At 35.2% G+C, this 20988-nt stretch overlaps 1 protein-coding gene across 1 annotated transcript; it reads left to right on the top strand.

Moving 5' to 3' along the window:
• Positions 1-3428: 3428 nt before the first annotated feature.
• Positions 3429-20533, top strand: LOC106109749 (dipeptidase 1-like). The gene is made up of 2 exons (XM_013291350.1): positions 3429-3584; positions 19190-20533. Exons 1-2 carry the CDS (start codon positions 3429-3431, stop codon positions 20531-20533), a joined length of 1500 nt encoding a protein of 499 aa, XP_013146804.1.
• Positions 20534-20988: the final 455 nt, after the last annotated feature.

The following is a 20988-nucleotide window of genomic DNA, read 5'->3' as shown; positions in this document are numbered from 1 at the left end:
TTTGTCACTGATGTAAGAACGTATTCGGTTCAGGCGCGGAATTTTTTAAGTATTTATGATATCATTGAAGAATAGAAGAACTGGACCTAAATCGCCTAGTATTATTTCAATCTTTAAATATATTGTAACAACTAACTCACAACGATTTCGTTATGAATGCTTAATGATAATTAACTTTATTTGTGTACCCTCTTATTAACTATCATTTTTATATGCCACTCTCATAACTGCTTACTTAACATGTTATTACTTACCTATAGGTTAGTCCGCAAAAGCACTAAAAATATTATTGATAGTTTACAAATGAAAATTATAGAAGTAAAAATTTCATAGAAATAATTGACAAAGTCAATGATATACACGACGCTATTAAAACGGATTAAATTAAGAGGAATATGTTGCAACGTTTATCAAAACGACTTAGAAATAAATTTAATAGGTATACAATTTTAATTAAATTAGGTCAACGGTGACCGCAATTAATCGTAAACGACATGGGGTCGATAGGGGTTTGTTGGTATACATTTATGTGTACATCTTATAATATTATGTTGAAACTAGCTTTCGCCCGGGACTCCGTACTCATGGAATTAAAAAAAGAAAGTTAGTAGCCTATGTGTTCTTTCAGACTATCCGCTACGTCTATGTCAAATTTCTTCTGTTAAGCCGTTTAGGTTACAAACTCTAACAAACATCCATCTATCCATCCATTTAAACTTTGGCATTTATAATATTAGCAAGAAGTAAGATTAACACATACGTATGTATAACTATAAAATAAGAGAATATAAAAATAGCAAAAACATTTTTGGGTTTTTCCAATAGACATTTTTTTTGATAATGTTGTAAAATACAAATTGCCTCTACAAAATGTTAGTCAAAATACCTTTGAATAGAATTAAATCTTGTAATGTTATCATTCTCGTGCAATTGTAACAAACATCCTTTAAAACAAAATGAAAACATTCACCGCTTAATACAAGAGGAGATAATCTGCGATAATTTGAAAGTAACTTCAAGTAGCATTTATTTCCAATATCTCAAACAAAACTCGAGCTAAAATCTGAATATTGTAGGATTATGCTCGTTAGTGCAATTCTGAAGGCGGTTCCTTGCCAAAAATGGCCAAACAAATATTAACATAAAATACATTATGGGACTTGTGCGTTGTACGATGGTATATTGAGTATTATATTATTTGGTCCAGGGATCTTCAATTTGGCACATTTATTGCGCAGTTGCCTTGTCTCCGGAATAATGGGCGAATTTTAACACTCCCGTAATAATTCATAAATGATTTATGTCCAGTACTATTGAAGCATTGTGGATTCGGATTTATTACAACTTTATTTTTATGAATTCTAGTTTTACTTTTAAAAATACCAAAGTTATAATTCTTATTATGACAGGAAAATAAACGGTATTTTTCATTGTTTAGCACTAAGTTAGTTTTTCACAATTATTAGTCTGATTTTAAGGATAAGACAAAAATTTTAACTTTTTATTTGTAAAAGCAAAGCACTTATCTCTATAGTCCAATTGACCTATTCATTCTGTTTTAAATATTGCAGTAGATAAGTAAATATTTCGTTTTATATTTTACAAACGGGCAGTGTTTTTGTTTATATGAGTGCAAACGATAGCCAGGTATTTCTAGTGTACGGAATATTTGCGCAGAAAACTTTCAGGAGTTTGAGGTAGATAAAAAAAATTTAAAGCCCAATTTTTTTACAATATGCGTGTCCATACGTGCTGCATGTCCGTATTGTTTACTATATGTAGGTCACAAAGTAATCTACGATAATGTTTAGAATATAAAGTAGAGCTTTATCTTTTTATTACATGTCATATAACCCTAATGAGGCTGACACACTTTAATTTTTTTGAATTATATATAAATTTCATTGTATTCTAATTTAAATGAAAAATGTGGTGATTTTTTTATTTATATCGCTGAAAACATTTCTTAATTTGTGTTAATATAATAATTATATCTTAAGCAGTCATCATATAGTGACTTGTTTTTTGTTAATTTTGTCCAGTTTGTACATAAAAATATATTTACAACACGGTTTACTTACGCGAGACTAAAAAAAAACAATGATCTTTTTCGGCTTAGACGGAGACAGCTAGGTTTCTATTTACACGGTAGAGCGGGTACGTCGCTGCTGGCTGGTAAAGTGAATAACTAATTCAATTGAGATTAAATTCAAGTAAGACGGCGTAGAGCGTAGAGCGTAGAGCTTGCAATCTCCGCGCTACGTCTGCGGCGTAGCGAGGCGCTACCGTCACGGCCGCGGCCACGCCACTGGGACACGGCACGACCTCTACAAGCATGTCCGCAAAACTTTTACGCTATGATAGTTATACCCTAATGTAATTCTTTTATTGTATAATAACTACTATTTAAATTTATTTGAATATCTGAAGAACCTTTCAAGAAGAAAAATGTAAAAAAATCTAATGAACCATGATAAATGTGCATTAAAAATCCTTTTGTGTTCCGACAATTAAAAAACAAGTCGTATATGAAAAGTGTGTTAGGTACTATTATTACTACTTAATAATAGATTCTGTAACAATGACTAAGAGGAACATGTTTTGCAAGAAAAACCATAACATGATTACATTCAAAGGAAGTTGGGCGCTTCAGGGACAGATATTTCAGTCGAGAGAAATGTGTATTTATTGGCTCCCAACAACCTAACGTCAGTTACTTGTTCGCGATTGTATTTGCTCCGCTTCTCTACTTTTTGCTCCGATCAAATACGGATAACTTGTTTTAGGTATATCGTATGTTTATTTAGTTTTCCTGACTATCATAAATTAACGTTCTAAAGATTTTGTTATCTTACTATTTTTGACCAAATATTATAAATGGTATATAATAAGGGAATGCTATAAAATTCACCATTTATAGAAAAAAACCAAAATGAAATTTTGTGTTTCATTTCCAATTCTCGCATTATATTTAGTTTTGAGTGTACGTAGTGTAGTACCCTCGGGCCAGCAAAAGAAAACTTTAACTAACTAACTATACAAGATCTGTAAATGGTCAGTTGTATAGTGTTTGCAATAGTTAGAAGGATATTTAATTAGTAAACTCATTAGAGCCGGCGGTAGTTATATTGAATAGACGTTGGATTGCATTGCATTATTATTGGAATGCCGCAGCTGTACCTGCGGACTAAATTGATGGTTGACGATTGTGCATTTGAGAGATTTGTCCGGCGTGCGGGTGGCGGGTGGAGGGCAGACGGGCGCGGGGCGGCACGTGGCCGGGGCTCGGCGCGGCTGCGCGGGCCGGCGCGCCGGGCTCCGGCCGGGCTCGCGGCATTCCCCGCCGGCCCCGCCATGCGCGCCGCCGCGCCGGGCGCGCTTGTCGCGCCAGCCGCGCGCACTGCTCGCGTACCGCGCTAACCGCGCTCATGGAGCCGCCCTGGGAGCTGGAGCTGGAGCTGCGGCGGCACATCGAGAGCTGCGCGTGCACCTGCGACCACATGGGCTACGGCAACTACATGGACTACCGCGCTCCCGCGGCGCACGCCTGCCTGTGCCGCGCGCTCACCTCGCCGCACGCCCACGTACGTGTCGTGCCGCGGCCGCCGGTCACCTCCGGCCACCCAGCCACCCGGCCAGTCCCGCATGCTGGTCCGCTAGGGACCCTTCCACGCTCATCCGTCCTAGTGCTCGATGTCACCTGCATTGTTTGCCGTAGATGTGCTGTGCGGACCGCGGACCGCGGTGTGTATGTGTCGGGTTCGAATACAGCTTACAGTTTCATACTTCCATGACCTATTATTTTTTGTAAACTTTAATATACGTATATTTTGTTTCGTACTTTTGCATTTCATTTCATTTTATCACTTTTTTTTGTTTCTTACCTACCCATTGTTTACATGTTAGTCGTTGTTTTTGATTCAGTAACCATTGAACTACGGTAATGCATTGCCGTTTTCCCAAGTATCTGTTGTTGCCTTTCAAATTAATTTACAATTAAGTTTATGACTCTTCTTTAAACTTCAATACACGGTAGTAAAATTTCAGGTTCTAAAAGTAGTAATAAATAAGAAGTATAAATAAAAATCAATGATGTTGATTTGCCAATTCGTTACAGTTTTAAGAGAAACCTGGTCGTTTAATGTGCACCTTTAGTTCCCCACTCGAGTCACTGGCAGGTTGAGCGATTTAAGCCAAATATTCGACCTAAATCTGTAACACAGTTTCGTATCAAATAATAATGATGTTCAACCCCAAGCTATGTTACTGTCCAACAATGTCTATCCAAATATATATCCTGTTTACATGAATTGTGAAATTGATTTAGGATAAATGGAGATGTTTGCGTTAATATGTAATTGTAACAAGCTATAAAGTAAATATCTTAACGATAGCTTTAACGGCACAAACTGCTATAAAATGTTTTCTTGTCATCTAATTTGCATGAATTTGTAATAAACCTCTTGGATTACACGCAGACAAACATATTTTACATACATCTTTCATTTCCTGTTGATGACACATTTAAATTTTTCCTCTATTATTTTGATTTTATTACCTACAATTATTCCACTTTATTATTTACGTAATGTGGTCAATCAAACTGAATATAACTATGTATTTAATATTTTTATTTACGTAGACTCGTTTAAATATTTTTGCTACCTTTCACGCTTTTTTCTTCAACTGTTAAAATACCCTAAGATTATCAAACATATTATAGTTAAACTAAACAGTCATGATTAATTTTTCAGTACTAACATATCTAAAAATAAAAAAAACAACATTTCTGAGTACTGTTTAAGTTAAAACCAGTATTTTTTTAGTATAAACAATTTTTTATTACATATTGAATCTGAATATTGAACCTCGGCATCCCAAGCAATGATAATGAACTTGTATTTTGAATAATGTACTTACTTAAATAATATTAATATAGAGTGATCATCGCATGTACGTAATTTTAATATAAATAATAAGGAGCGTAAATTGTTGATGTAATTGTCAATGGCAATTGTCTGGTTGAGCAATAAATTCCGGCGACAATGTGCCATTAGACACAATCTGAGACTCTCTAACCGGTCGTTTATAAACGTGAATTAATTAACGTTCTGGACATTGATAGTCGAGATGCGGAGTATTTCGGACAACTCCCACCTATTCTATAGCTCTCTGCTTCCGACAGCTTTCACACCGCATTGCTTCTTCCAATACATCCGTACGTCTTTACGTAATCTTTCAATCTAGACAGATATAATTTATGTCCTAAATCTGAGAAAGGAAATCATCGTTATTCCATCTTAATATAAGTTTATTCAGATATAGTAGGAATTAAAAGCTATTCCAAATACAGAATCTTAATTTTCTTAAGTATGTATGTGAAATCTTTATTAAATTAACGTAACTTGTACTGAGTTAAGAAAAACTTCAAGAATATCGAATCTAATTTTACTTCAGTTTGTTCTGACCGTAGTAAAAACATTAATATCGAATTATAACAAAGACTACGATACGATCGAAATAATCTTTAAACCATTTGACATGTATGTATGGGAAAATGTAATATAGAAAATGAAGGCTATCATAAGGAGCATATGTAATGCGTTCCAGAGAACAGGACGGAGAGGAGGCTCGTAAAAATATGTCCCCTCCCCTGCCCATTCTCCAGCCTTGTCCTCGAGCCGGCTTCAATGCGGGTTAGTGGATATTACACGTGCTCCTGAATATCTCAGCAAAGTACATTTCCTTTACGACATTCATTGAAAAATGTAATTTAGTCGGAATGTTGCATCCTCCCCTGTATTTCTTAGCAATTCAATATCTATATCAAATAGTATAATAACTATAACTATATAAAATCTGTGTGTTATCACATTACGCCAGATACGATATGTTGCTTAAAAAAAACTATACATTACATTAAAATGTTTGGAAAAATAAAACACCGCCTACATTTTCATTAATCCAGCGGACTCACGAACGATTTTAATTCTGAAATCTCTCTCGGTAATTAAACTGTAAAATCAGATGATATCGAACGTGCCGGTAATTAAATGTACGATTTTTCTCGGCATTCTAATTAATGTTTTAAGGACTTCATTAATAACAAAAATAACATTTTCTGTTTGTAATTATAAAGGATTTCTTTATCTGAAATACGGATAGACGCGAGATAAAAAGTTTCTCGGATAACAGTTAAATAAATCGAGTTTCTCGTAGTGATAGAACGAAAGTCGAACAGATAAAAACTTGCGCCGCCCATACCGCTCACCATTAATAAAAATAATTAAATATAATATATCAGTTACATTTACATTAATTTACTTTTACGGTTATTACATTTTTTGTACACTGCTGGATTTACAAACTTCATAAAAAATTATGAAATTAATTGATAAAGTTTACGCTTTCGCACGTTAGTTGGCTATCACTAGTTTTCACAAAACAAACCAAACTTTATTAAAAGCAAAGAGCTTAAAATTGCTTTCGACACTGTCATATTAATATCGATATGGGGCTGTTATAATTATTTATAATCTAATGTATTCATCTCATATAACTTGCTGTTGTAAATATAAGTATATATCTGATGTCTCTCTACTTAATGCTACATTATGTAGGTGACTGCTTTTATACGCATTTATTTAAAATTAACATAAAATATATACTTACTGCTATTCAGATGCATATTGTTGTAGCCTTCGGTTGTAGCCTACAAAAGTACAATAAATTTAATTTCTGCCTACACATATTCTATCAACTGAATTTTTTTTTGTGTTCCAGTCTAGAGAATAGATTAAAATATTTTCAAACAGCTTGTTTATTTTATGACATTTTTTTTCTATTGTCACTGGATCGGAACAGCGCCACTCTAGTGGAAAGAATAAAAAATGAACGTTGTTTTTAAAGTTACAAATGATCAAACAATTTGCATCTACTTATTTATTATTCCTGGGAGCTAGGAATATTACAAAAGTTCCTATAAAATTATACCGTTTAGTGTAATATGCTTCGACGTAAAGAGAGAGAGAGAGAGAGAAGTAAAACATACCATGAAATCCAAAGACAGCGTACTGGTCAAAGCCAGAGGTATTTTCTTCCTACGCCTCAACCTAAACGAAGGAAATTAGAGAAATTTCATGCCCATCAGAGCTGTTTAAATGTTTTTCTTTGTTTTTGCATCTGTAATATAAATAGTTATATTAATAACAACAAGTTACAAACCAAACGAGTTAAATACGTACAAATATTGAAAAAAGTCCAGAAAATACTCAATACTCTAATATACATTCATATATTAAAACGTAGTAGTTATTTCTCGATAATATGAGTATTAGAACAAATTCAAGGTAACCTGTAACGCACTTCATTTGACAACAGACATATCTAACTATAACGTAGCATACGCTAAGTTTTAGCACATAATGTACGCGTCGTCGACGAGGAGACAAGGCATTTCGTCCTTGTTGCCAACGAACGACTTGACGAACACAAACGAGGCCTATGCGACACAAACAACCCTAAAATACCATTGTCGCCATTTACAACCTGCGAGAAAGGCTCGTTGAAATTCTTCTAAGGAAAACGCATTTGTTATTTACTAGCTCTCACAATCTTTTGCTCAGGTGTTAAGATTTCTTTATAATGTAATATTCTGTTTATAACGAACTTGTTGCCAACCAAAATAAGTTAGTCTCATTAAAAACTTATTCAAAATATTATCGTGGCTATGCTACGCGTGCATTGAATACATAAAACTTTCGTAGCATGCTACATACGTATTTAGTACCAATAATATTTAGTGTTTTAACGTACGTAATAAATTTCCCTTTATAAAATTTGTAAAATTGTATGATTTGAACGATTTAAAAGAAATATTGAATCGAAGCTTTAAAAGATTACACGTGACAAATTTTTGATGTTTGAAAACTTCGTATGAATAGTACGGTTAAAGCAAATTTTTCAACTCTATTTGGTAATTGTTTTATATATTGCTTCGAAAAATTGCCGTAAAATGATAAACATTTTACTATAAAAATCTGCATAGGCACTTAAGTAATTTTGGTTAAAATATTATGTTTTGGTCAATTTGAAAGTGAACTAACTTGTCATTGTTATACATATGTACGTTGTTAATTCAAGTTGTGGCAAGTAAAGATGTTCGAAGCATTAAGCTCAATACCGCGTCGTACAACTGTAAAAGCAATTGCTAACGAACTCAAGTGTATAAACAACGCAAGTTAAATAAATGTTTAACAAAAGTTAAAAATGTACCTTAACTAATTTATTGTAAACGTTAACTCATATTTGAGTTTTTAGTCCAGGTGAGACAGGTAAATCAACCTGGCATTATTTTATTTCAAACCGCAGTCTACTAAACGATGTTAAATAAAAACTGCCTGAAAAATAACAGACGGAGTACAGTTTACTACTTTTTCCTCTTACAGTTTGTAGTTAATTATACAAACCGAAACACATAGGGTGAAATGCTACTTAAAGTTTATTGCCATGAAATAAATTGATGAATTAAAATGCGCTGATAAATCAATTAAAAGTAATTAATTATTAGCATTAATAATTAATGTAGAAAATATAAAATGTTAATATTTAAAAAGCTAAATTGACCAATTAGTTCACTCTTAAATTTAAATAAAACATTCTTTAATTTATTATGAATTGTATAAATGTACATTTTAAATATAACATAAGAATGAATGGATATCTGTGCGCAGTTGTTGCATATTTCGATGGATAATTTCCTTCGACTTCACTGCGACTTCCCTTTCATCCGCAGGCATTTTCGAATATTTTAAACTTCACGCTCACTCATCGCTTCCCGATCTCGCTAAAGTTATCATTCTTTAGGAGTTTTCTGCAATGTATCATTCAATGCATCGGCCAAAGACAAATTTGTTATACTTTTAGCGATAAATTTACTGATAGTGGCTGATAAATATCCAAGTTATTAGACGGTGTTTAGTAGAGCTTTATTTAATTACTTAACATTTAGTACCCTGGGATCCACGTACAATTTGTACATTCTGCAGAATTAGAGATCCATAAGGAATTATAAAAGTTTGTAGAAATAAGACAAGTAATTCTAACTATAAAACAATAGCCCGAAAAGCAAAAATAATTTAAAATAAAGAGCGTGAAAATTTTAAAACTACGAATGCGTTGCACGAAAAGTTAAAAACAAACTTGTAGTTGTCTATAGCGCACTTATCATTTGTCACAGCATCAGCGTAGCGAAAGAGAAATGGTAACGTATTGTTTGCTTTGTTGTTCACGAGATCAAAGGGCTTTAGTGAAAGCTATAAGCTCTATTTGTGTCAGCAAAGCAGATACATTTGTATTTCCAGCGTTGAAAGTAACAATCCATCTTTAGATATCGATCTGTGCCGTGTCTATTTTACACTACAATGTGAGCTGGCGGGGGATCTAATTTTAAAAGATGACCCTGTTAAAAAATGCGGTCATCCAAAAAGGTTCCACAAAATGTAACGAGTCGTTAACATTTTTCGCGCGCGTTCGTTAATGGTTCAATTTTAACACAGGTATATTCAACATTTTTTTACATCGACTAAACCTAAATGTATAAAAAAGCGTACAAATATAAACGCAAACATTATGTCAAAGTATAACTTCCCTGTGCTTGCATGGTAATTAAAGTGAAGCGAATTAGTGGGATTTACTTGAAAATTTAAACTACGTTTAGAGTTAGGCGAATCGAAATGCCGAAGACTTGTGCAAACTCTTTCATTCGCATTTCAAAAGTCGTGAAGTAGTTCTACAATTTCAAGTACTCGTTAATTCCTATTAAAACTACGCTTGGGTTATGAAAAATATTTTTATTCGTGTATAATTTTCTGGCATTGCATCTTAAGGTTTCACTAGGTTACTTTTAATATATCAATTTACTATATACAGCAAAAATTGTGTCAATTTATGGTTATCTAATCTTAAAGAGTTGTAGCAGCGTCTATTACATGAATATGTCATATCCATAATACCGAATTTTAAAGAAAACAACGTGAAAAACTTCAACATTCATCCTCAACTAGGAAACAATATTTCTACACATGAAAGTATTCTAAGTATTCAAAGTGCGTTCCATTTCACGTAGCAGAGGTAGTTGACACGGTCCGAGGAGCAATGGGGTCCGTGTTCTATAAAAGAGCTTGTCTGCGGACGGATGGCTAGTGAGGTAACAATGGGGGCACAAATTTCACGCAACATTGTGCCAACCGTGGGGGCAGCAGTGGCCGCGGTAGCCCGGAGCCGGTGGCTGGTCTGCAGTGAATCGATGCAGCTCCGCCCCTCTGCGTCCTACCGCGAGATGTTTTCACAACTTTCCTCTCGGCAGGTTTCCCGCGACTCAACTCCCTAACTCGACGAGAGCTCGCGCCAAATAAAACGAATCATCCCGTAAACCACCGGGCGGCCGCCGTGCCGTGTGTGCACTTAGCAAATTGTTCGCGCCATTATGAACGTTGTGTGTTGCCACATTAGATGTAAGCGAATGTAAAGTAATTGTATCTCTAATATAACTGGTAGCACGTTGTCGGTTAAGGTTTGAAATGTGTTAACATTTTCTGGATTAAAGCGAGAGCGTAATACTGGTGCTGTTTTGATTAGAAGAATTACTTTTTTTGTAGTTGATTATATCTTTATTAATATTATATAGAGGAAAGATTTTGTATTTTTGGATAGTTGTATATATAGAAATAACTTAAAAACCTCTGGGCTGATTACAAAAAATCTTTTACCATTAAAAAACTACGTTACCAATGAGTAACAGAGGCTATATTTTTATTATTTTATAATTTTACGCGGACGAAGTCGCGAGCAACATCTAGTATCTATAAAAAAAGTATTATATTAAAATAAATTTTGGAAAGCCAACATTTACGTTAAAATTCTTAATTCTCATTTTGTTGTTATGAGTAAATAGGTTTGGAAATAAATACACAATACTGTTGATTTTTAAGACGCAGAAATCAAGTAACTACAATGGAAACATGAAAACAATATCTTTTTTATATGACTAAAGGAAAATACCAAATTCAGGCATTTCCTCTGGTCGGGCGATTTTCAACCGCGTCTGTGACGTCTTCTGCTAATTACTTAAGGCGTTCCCTGAGGATATATTGTCGTACCGTAATTGTCCGCGCAAATAGAGAATCGCTTACTCGTCCTTAGCCTCCGTATTTAATGAAACAAATAATTGATGCGACCCGTCGTTGATTACTTACGACCATAAATGTCTTCACAATAACATCATGTAATAAATTGACACTATAAAACGGAGAATATTATTTTTCGGCGGTTTCATAAGTCTGTACGTATTTCTGTCATAAGGCTCTTCCATTATAATCTCTATAAGCCTCACAGACTAAGCCGATTTTAAAATGTAAGATGTTCGATTTTAGATTCATCCCCGTATCCGCTAGGCCTCTTAGTTTTAATAATGGAGACTAAAGAATGCTTAAGTTGGTGCTCTTTGTCTGGTCGTATTACGATTTAGACCGTAAAAGCGTCTTTTGTGGTTTGTTTTTCTTCCGTTGTCTGAACGGAAGATGCCATAAAATTGTAGTAGCTTTACAAAGTAGCCATTTCAATATGTGAGCAGTTGATTCCTTTCTGAAACGATCTTGTTTACCTATTATGTTGTTATGGTAAAAGTTTACATCTTTCACTATGTTTTGTCTATCACTATGAAAAATGACCCTCATAGTAATCATATTAAAATTTACATAGTTACATTGTTGTAAATACCGATAATTGTGTGACAATTTTTATCATCATCTCCCCTACTCCCATAGGGTCGGCGCACCGGTGATGGTTTTTATAAATTTTACCGTTGCTTATTCTAGGATACATTATTTGCGCTGTATAAATGTGTCGATGTTTCCACGAATGTCGGAAATACATCGATATTTTTTCGGTCTTTAAATGTTGAATATGTAAAAGAGTTTGCGGTGTAACAATTTAAACGAGCTAACTTTTCCGTGAATCGCACACAGTTGGTAGTCAAGTAAATGTTTTTAACAACTTTAAAAAATCGGATATTTAGTATAAATTTCAGAAAAACCTATATAATTAATAGTAATCATACTAATATTATAAATGCAAAAGTTTAGATGGATGGATGGATGGAAAATTGTTAGAGTTACGTTGAGTTTTTAAAAGGCTGTACGGATTTCGACGAAATTTGGTATAGATGTGGAGGATAGCGTGGAAGAACACATAGGCTACTCACTTTTGTTTTTTTTATTCCACACAGACGGAGACGCGGGCGAAAGCTTTTATATAATAGAGTTTACGAATGTTAAAATTGACATTTTTATATTCATCAATTAAATAACAATACATAATTCTACGTAAAATTGGTTTTATACTTTATTTCATTTTCTGAAATTTAAACTAAAATTTAAACTTTGTAAATTCGCAGTAACTGTACATAAATATTCTTTCTGTCTTCTCCAACAGAAATAAAAGTTTACACTAAACTTTGGTGCAGTATATCGAACTCAAGGGAATAGAGACAAGAAATGATAACATCGAATAAAATTCTTCAAAAATGCATGCTGTTAAATAATAAACAGAAGTATGACGTAATGATGAACGAAGAAATAAATCACAATCCATTTGAAATTTCAAGTCGAACGCTGAGTCGGTCGTCGCAAACAAAAAGATATTGCATTGCATAAGACTTACGTAACAAGTAATTTTATAGAGCACTCGCATAGATTGTACTTGAAGATCCGCACAGCTTTTGCAAAAAAGTGAAAAGATAAAAAAATAATTAGTACTTAAAACATGGTCACCGCTAGGTTATTAGGACATACAAGCACTTATATTACACAAAAGCGGTAATTAAAAACTTTGAAGACAGAAAACTTTATAACCTAAACAAAAATAGTTCTAAACCCTTTGGAATAAATAATTTTATCGCGTCTAGCTTCTAGTATACTCCATACTTTAAATTGTGTAAACTTTGTGTTCTACACTAAGTAATTGAAACATATTGAGCGCTACTAAAATAAAGGAATTGTTGGGATAAAAGGGTTCAAGTGTGTTATTACATTTTAAGGTTTTATTAATTAACTATATTATGTATTAGAAGATGTAAACCAATCCTTTAAATTAATGTATCATGCTCATACTTACCTTCTTTTTGAAAAGGAGCCATCACTGGGCAATCGGTTAAATATGACGAAATTAACAAACTAACGGACGTACTTAACCAACTTTAGTTTATCCTTTAGTAAATTTATACAACTTTGAAGAATGTTTTCTACTATCTATAGTTTATAATGTTTGTAAATGGAATATGTAAAAAGGAAACCAGTTAACGGTCGAAGTATTCAACAGTTTGCTATAAAAAAGAAACAATGGACAACAAAACATAAGGAGTGTTGACCTGTGACGTGAGACATGTTGTTGAGACTAGACATTTCTTGTTTAGCGAGCGAGAGCTAGCCGGTCGAGTGCATCGTTGTTTCGCCTCTTTACAAAACAAAAGCCTCGTCTATTTTTTTAAACATTCAGATGTCCTGGCTTTTAACCAGCTCACGATGCCAACTAATCCAAGTTGATAAAATGTTTTCATGTAGAAAATTAAACGTTTAAATGCAGATTTGTTTTGTAAACGTCGATTCTCTAGATATTTAAACATTTCTTTTCTCTTTTCTTTTCTTTTTAGTTAGTGCTGTTTAGTTTATTTGTTATTATTTAAATCAACATTAAAATTAACGTCTAGGTAAAAATGTTATATTGCGGTTAATATTTCCTACGTAGATTGTCGAAATTTGATGATAACATCTGTAATACATATATTGAAACATTTTAATTATTCAGGGCACTGATACATAGTAAATTGCCGCTAATGTTTACATTATCTCCAGTTGATCGTTTGTTAGTTAATTATAAATGAAACAACATTAATATTATGATGCGTGGCGAGTAATTTACTCAGTAATGTTTTGTCAAATAATCTATTATACTAATATTAAATGTCAACACAATTAACTATGATACAATTTGTATTATAAATAGTTTCGAATTTCAAACCATGGATTGTTTTTAACGCAAGATGCGTTTAGTCTATTGCAATGCTTTTTTGTATCTGTGACACTCGGAGATATTAAAAAAATAGAGTAAGAAACGTTACCAGTCTCTAAGTGTCGTTATTAAATCACTCATAACTATGTTACAATATCTTCCACCATAGTAATAATTCTGATATTTGAATAACGATAAGCTTGCCACACAAAACAGTAACTAAGGCTACAAAATTAGTCCTTACTGTGCTAAATTGTGCGCGAAATCCGATAAAAGGAGAAGAGAAGAGTGTAATTTGGAACGCATAAAACAAAGTATGGGAGCGTCGTATAGCGCCCGCCTAGAAGCCTTAATGTCCCGGTTATAGTGACGTTATATAATATTGCATGATGTATGCATCGAAGTGTTTGATATTGTTTCCTTTCACAAAGAAAAATGATAAAAGTGGAACTAGTTACTTGGGCGCTCCTGTGTCATGAAATTTGAATAAAAATGTTTGCCAAGCAAAAATAATCTTAGAAATCGAATGGAAATAAGCTTTATAAAATGTTGTGCATATTTCATATTACATCTGAACTAAAATTAAAATATCCCGACATACTCATTGTGAAATTCAAAGTTATTCTTCAACTTGACATCCATGCATTCTCGCTACATGAAGTTTTCTACATATGTAATTGTATGTAAGCCATTCAATCCATTTGTTACATATTTTGTCGATAGTAGATATAGCTTAACTAAATAATTTAAACATAATAAAATAGCAATGTCATGTTACATCTTTTAAATAATTTGTTAACTGAAATGAAGATAAATAATGGGTAAATTCTGCACCTGTACGCGCTCAGTATTTATCAAAATCATATAAAACATACACTGAACGTAAGTAATATTGTACACTAATTTGTGATACATTTCCTCTTAAATAGGAATGTTTGCGTTCAAGTTAGGAATCGCAAGGTCGTAACATTTCGCGCCGGGAACAAAGCCCGCTAAGCCCCGACAAATTATTGCTCACAATTAGAACGACGGAGTGTCTTTGATCAAAGACATGTGCATTTCGGCTTCTACTTCACTAATTTACTACAGAAACGTAGATAAATGGCCTACTGTCGTCTTACGTCTTAAATTATTCTATTATATCCAATAAAATTACGAGCTAAATATTGTGATCCTAAGATCATGGTAGAATGTACTTCACTGGTTTTACGTAATTCATTGTGTTAATAATAAAAATATTTTTATCCAACTAAAACTTTAGGGTTGTCATTTAACGAATTGTATTGTCAACTCAAAAAGCAGCTCAGAAAGTGAAAATTTTCGTTGTAAATATGGCATTTAATCAAGAAGATTTAACAAGCTAGCTGCCCTGAATTCTACAGACGTGGAAACAACGACTGGCGTTTCCATAGAAAGGGGCAGCTGTTGCGTTATACAGTACCTACTATCCGTCCGCTCCTACAGAGCTCAGAAATCTTTTAAATTCTTTGCCATCAAAATGTGTCTTGTTCTACTTTACATAATTAAATTTTAGAAAGAAAAAATGTAAATTTTTATTAATTCTTAATAATCTGTTTTAAGTCAACTACATACGCACAGTTTTAACTTCACGTGTATGGCGGGATTATGTTCCTATGCTACAAATATGTTAATAATCTACTATCATTACTAGGAATGGGTAAGACCTATTAACACATATGCGAAATCAAGTTTGTGTTTTAGGAAGTCTAATGTGATCAATATATAGACAATGTAATCACCGAAAATTGAGACCCCTGAAAATAGCTACTATAATAACAACTGATTATTTTAACAATTGTAACGTAACTATTTGAAAAATCAGTCGAAATGCAGTCAGTGTTACAGTAACAAAGGCAACTAAAAATGAGCCTATTTATATCCTTTAACATTTTCGCCGGGCCTATTATCAAAGCAGCAGGGGAACGGCTTCCGCTGTTGTGCATTCAGTGTTATTTTGTTTTTATTCCCACAGTCGGCTCGAGGCGAGAGGTGATAACTCTTTGAAAGGAAACACTCGTTCTGCGGATTGCCTTTTATTTTTAACTTCGAAACAATAGATCCACTTTTCGTCACCGTTTTTGTTCTTTTTGTGCTGAGTAGCAAAAGGATTTTGCTTGTATTTCTGTAACATGGAGCTACTATCCACCTAAGTAAACAGGAGAAGATCACATCAATGTTCATAAACTGATAGAACTGCTTTCACTTCTTCTGACAGTAATCCATTTGTTTTTCAGATACTACCAGTAGTACAAGAATACAATAAATTAATGTAATATATAGTATACTAAAAAGGTCTTAATCGTGTGCCATGATGTATTAAAATGAAATTGTGAGAAAGTTCAAATAAATGAATAAAAAAATATGTTAGTTGACGAAGAAAAAGGATTATTTTTGTAGATTATTAAATTAGCTTCACAACTTGTAATAGCAAAACTATGTTAATTATTTGGTGTAATTACGTTTATGTTAAGGTAACATTTATAAAACACTATTAATACATTAGGGGGGCAAAACCCCCACGCTCAGAGGCCTTCGGACCAGTTCCCTTTGTAAATGGGTCAGAGGCTATTGAGGTCCCCCCTGGCACCTCCCGTATTATGTGTGCCCCTTGCATAATTGAACGCGCGGCAAATTATTGTCATGCCCGGAGATACAAACATCTCAAGCTCTTGAATTCTACCGTCTTGTTCCTATGTCATAACCGACCAAATATTAGTTAATATGTGCTTACAAAATTCATAATCACGTAGAGCTCAATTTTAGTAAAAATTTAAAAACAACAATAGTTTAAAGAACTGGCAAAACTTGAGATTTTTTTAGACTGATTTTTACTTATGACCATGTCATAAAATGGATTTACAATGTTTGTTACAGTGTTAATCATTAAATTACATATAAGCCCAATGTCAATAATATATTTGAATAAGCGACACAATACTTATAAGAATATTTGCATTCGTTTATAACTTTTGTTTTTATACAAGCATGATTTAACAAAACGTGTTTCTTAAATACATAAAAGGGACTAATAATTGACATACTTTTCTTACTTTAGTTATCTTAATACATTAGTTGTAAATCTAGTTATAATTTCATGATAGTACAACAGACACAGAAGAAATTGGGTCACCGCAATTGAACAGGGACACTAGAACTGTTGAGCAGTTTTTTTCTTCTCTTATTTTAAAAAAGAAATAAGAGAGAAATTAAGAAAGTGTAACTATTTTACAGCAAAACGAGAATTAGTTAATATAAGTTAAACTAAGCATTCATAATGTAACCAGAAAGAAATATAGGGTTGCTCTAATGAGAACCCAAAGTAACTTAGTTACTGATTCAGAGAATAATTAAAGAATACTTTAATGCTCATCATCCCGGAAGGTTAATTACAGTGAATTATAAACGTCCGGCGCACTTTTATAGTCTTTGAAACATAATGACAAATGTTTTAATTCTTCCTTCAGGGGGACTGTATAATCTACTTTCAGATTTTTTATTTCTTTTGCGTTTTAATATTCAAGGGGTTAAATTATTAAATGTCGTAACTTTAAAAGAAAAGGATATCTTTATGTCGATATAAAGTTAAGTTCAAGTAGTAGTATAGGTATAAGTATTAGGATTACCTCTACCGTCATTGAAACTTATACGTTTTAATGTGAAATGTGCTTTCATTATTCTTCTAACTCTATACTTAATTTGTTGAAGAATATTTATATGGCATGTTACTAATGACGTGGTATTACAACATGTTATCCATTTGCCTTAAACAAGAAGGAGTCATTTAAATCCATCTGTACGTAAGCGCCACGTCTGGGAGATTATATATTTAATCAGGAACCAAGCCAGGATTAAAGCAGGCGGAATAATAAATTATAATGTACAAGCGCGGAACCGCATTGTTTGCAAAGTTTCGTACTTACACAACGTTTATCCATTCAAACTAATAATCACTAAACAATCAAGTCATGAGAGAGGAAATTAATGCATAACGAACTATTGTTTCTGACAGTGTATAAGTATAAAATACTATGCTCGTATATCTAGTTATCTACTACATAGAGATATGAATCGCTAACTCGCCCGCGACTCCATCCGCGTAGAATGAAAAAAAAACAAAAGTGCCTATATGTTTTTCCAGACAAACCTCTACATCTATACCAAATTTCATCGAAATCCGTTCAGCCGTTTAGGCTACTAACTCGTACAAACATCCATCCATCCATTCTAACTTTGGCATTTTAACACAAGTACTATTATAAAGTTAAAAAATAATATCACTAGAATGATAACATAACCATATGCAACCTCGCAGAATCCGGTACAGTTCGCATTAATAAAGTAACGGTAGTTTCTTACCTGAATTTCAATTCATGAAGAAAATGTAACAATTTGCAACGTTGTTTTTATTTATATATTTCAAAGTAGGTTAATATTTGTTTATAATAGTTATCTATTTTTATTTGTTACATATTAGACACACAGGACCGCACGATAAAAACATATCCACGAAACATTTCTTATCAATCAAATAGTTTTATGCCGTCTCCATTACAACAGGAGGGTAATTTTAAAAGCTTCATCTCTGATACAGTCAAAAACAAGCGCAGAATGTCCGTGACCCAAGAACAATAATTGCTTGAAACATGTACTTACTATTTTATACAAGCGAGCGTCCGTACTTTCATCTGGAGCGTATTGGTTTCTTTATTTTTTCCGCTTCATTTGAAACAGAGGAACAGTGATAAAGAAGGGGCTAATTAAAAAGTGTAAGCCTTTTCATGTTTCAATTTTACACAGAAACTACGAGTAGCTAATGATCGGGGACCAATATTCTTATTCGAGTCCAGCTTCCCTTTTATGCATCTTCTTTTCAAAAGTTTGTGTTTTAACAACTTCAGTTGCTAGTATGTTTGTTTTATTACTTTCAACACTATTGACAATTGTTTATAGGTACATTTAAAACTTAACAAAGCACTAGGTATTTTTAAAAGTTACAAATTAAAAAATAAGTTAGTTATACACTTAAGTCGCAAGTATTACTTACTTAACCTGTTTTTAACTAATTTTAAATAATAATTATATCTTCTTTGTTTTGTTAAAGGCGGCAGTTCCAGAAGGAATGACCTTTCCTGGTTCACTGCCGGATGTGGCGGAGCGGTGTGGCCGCTGGGCGCCCGACTCCCTGTCGGCCTCCGCCTCGGGCAGCTCCGACGAGAAGCCGACACCGCGACGGCCGCGCTGGCGCATCGCGCTTGCAGCGCTCGTCGTGCTGGCGGCGCTCGGCGCTGCACTGGGCCTACCACTGGCCCTGGGCGGCGGCGGCCGCGCCACTCCGGAACAACGCCTCGTCACCATACGCCGCATGTTACGAGACTCACCCCTTATTGATGGACATAATGACTTAGCGTGGAACGTTAGAAAATTTCTTCATAATAAAATAAACGACTTCAATCTCTCTGCCGGCCTCGAGGGCCTCGAGCCGTGGGCGCGCTCGCGCTGGTCGCACACGGATATTCCGCGGCTCAGGCTCGGCCAGGTCGGTGCGCAGTTTTGGTCGGCGTACGTGCCCTGCGGCGCCAAAGACCGCGACGCCGTCCAACTCGCTCTCGAACAGATGGACGTTATCAAGCGGATAGTAGAAATGAATGCAGCTCACCTTGCCCTGGTTACCGAAGCCTCAGAGTTATTAGATGCTCATAGAGAGGGGAGAATTGCATCTTTAATCGGCGTCGAAGGTGGACATGCTCTGGGTGACTCGCTTGCAGTATTACGCGCGTTTTACCAACTGGGCGCTCGATACCTGACAGTGACGCACACGTGTGATAATAGATGGGCGCGCGCCGCTGGCACTCCGGGTGGACTCACTGAGTTCGGTCGCGCCGTCGTTCGAGAAATGAATCGCCTCGGAATGATCGTAGATCTCTCGCACGCCGGCGAGGAGACGGCGCTGGACGCCATCGAAACGTCACGCGCACCAGTGGTCTTTTCGCATTCTGGTGCCGCTGCGATTTGCAATTCGACGAGAAATGTTCCGGACGAGCTCCTGCGTAAGATCGCCGCTAACGGTGGCGTTGTGATGATAAATTTTTATGCAAAATTAGTAACGTGTGGCGAACGTGCGACGGTCGAGGACGTGGTGACTCATATCAATCACGTGCGGAAGGTGGCGGGCGTCGAACACGTGGGCCTAGGCGCGGGTTACGACGGTATCGACGCGCCGCCCGAGGGGCTGGAAGACGTGTCGCGCTACCCTCACCTCCTGGCCGAGCTGCTGCGCGATCCCGATTGGAGCGAGGAAGACGTGCGCAAGGTGGCGGGTCTCAATGTGATACGTGTTCTGCGACACGTGGAGCGCGTGCGCGACGAGTGGCGGCGTGCCGCCGTGCTGCCAGGGGAGCAGGCGGCTGGTGCGCGCCGCGGCGAATGCGTGTACGGACCCGCGTGACGCCGGCTGCGCGCCGCGCGCAATCCCCGCCCGCGGCAACTCTTCCACTGCTCAAAATTGACACTCGTCGACCGTAGTTATACATGTATATTAGTGTCCAAATGTGATTTAGCGATTAAAGTAATCTCTACCAAACCTCGATGCACAAATTGTTTAGTGGAGGCGTCGTGAGCGCCGGGCGCTCGGCCTCGGTGCGGCGCCGCGGGCCCCGCTGAACTCTTCTCCATCCACGCACACGACTTCGTTGACGAAAGCCCAATGCGTTTTGCGATTTATAAGAAGAAAACATTAATGATAATATAAAAAAGATAATGTGTTTATAGAAAAATAAATATTCTTTATTTATAGAAAACGTTTCATTTGAATATTGTCATCCACCTTTTTTATCCATCCTAATTATTGGCATTGATCTTCTTACGAGCATTGGGCCATGATCTACATACTGCAACCCTCAC

Source organism: Papilio polytes, unplaced genomic scaffold, assembly GCF_000836215.1.
Source record: "Papilio polytes unplaced genomic scaffold, Ppol_1.0 DF821067.1, whole genome shotgun sequence".
NCBI lineage: Eukaryota > Metazoa > Arthropoda > Insecta > Lepidoptera > Papilionidae > Papilio > Papilio polytes.
Note: the sequence above shows the minus strand (reverse complement) of the source record. Positions and strands in the feature narration are given on the sequence as shown.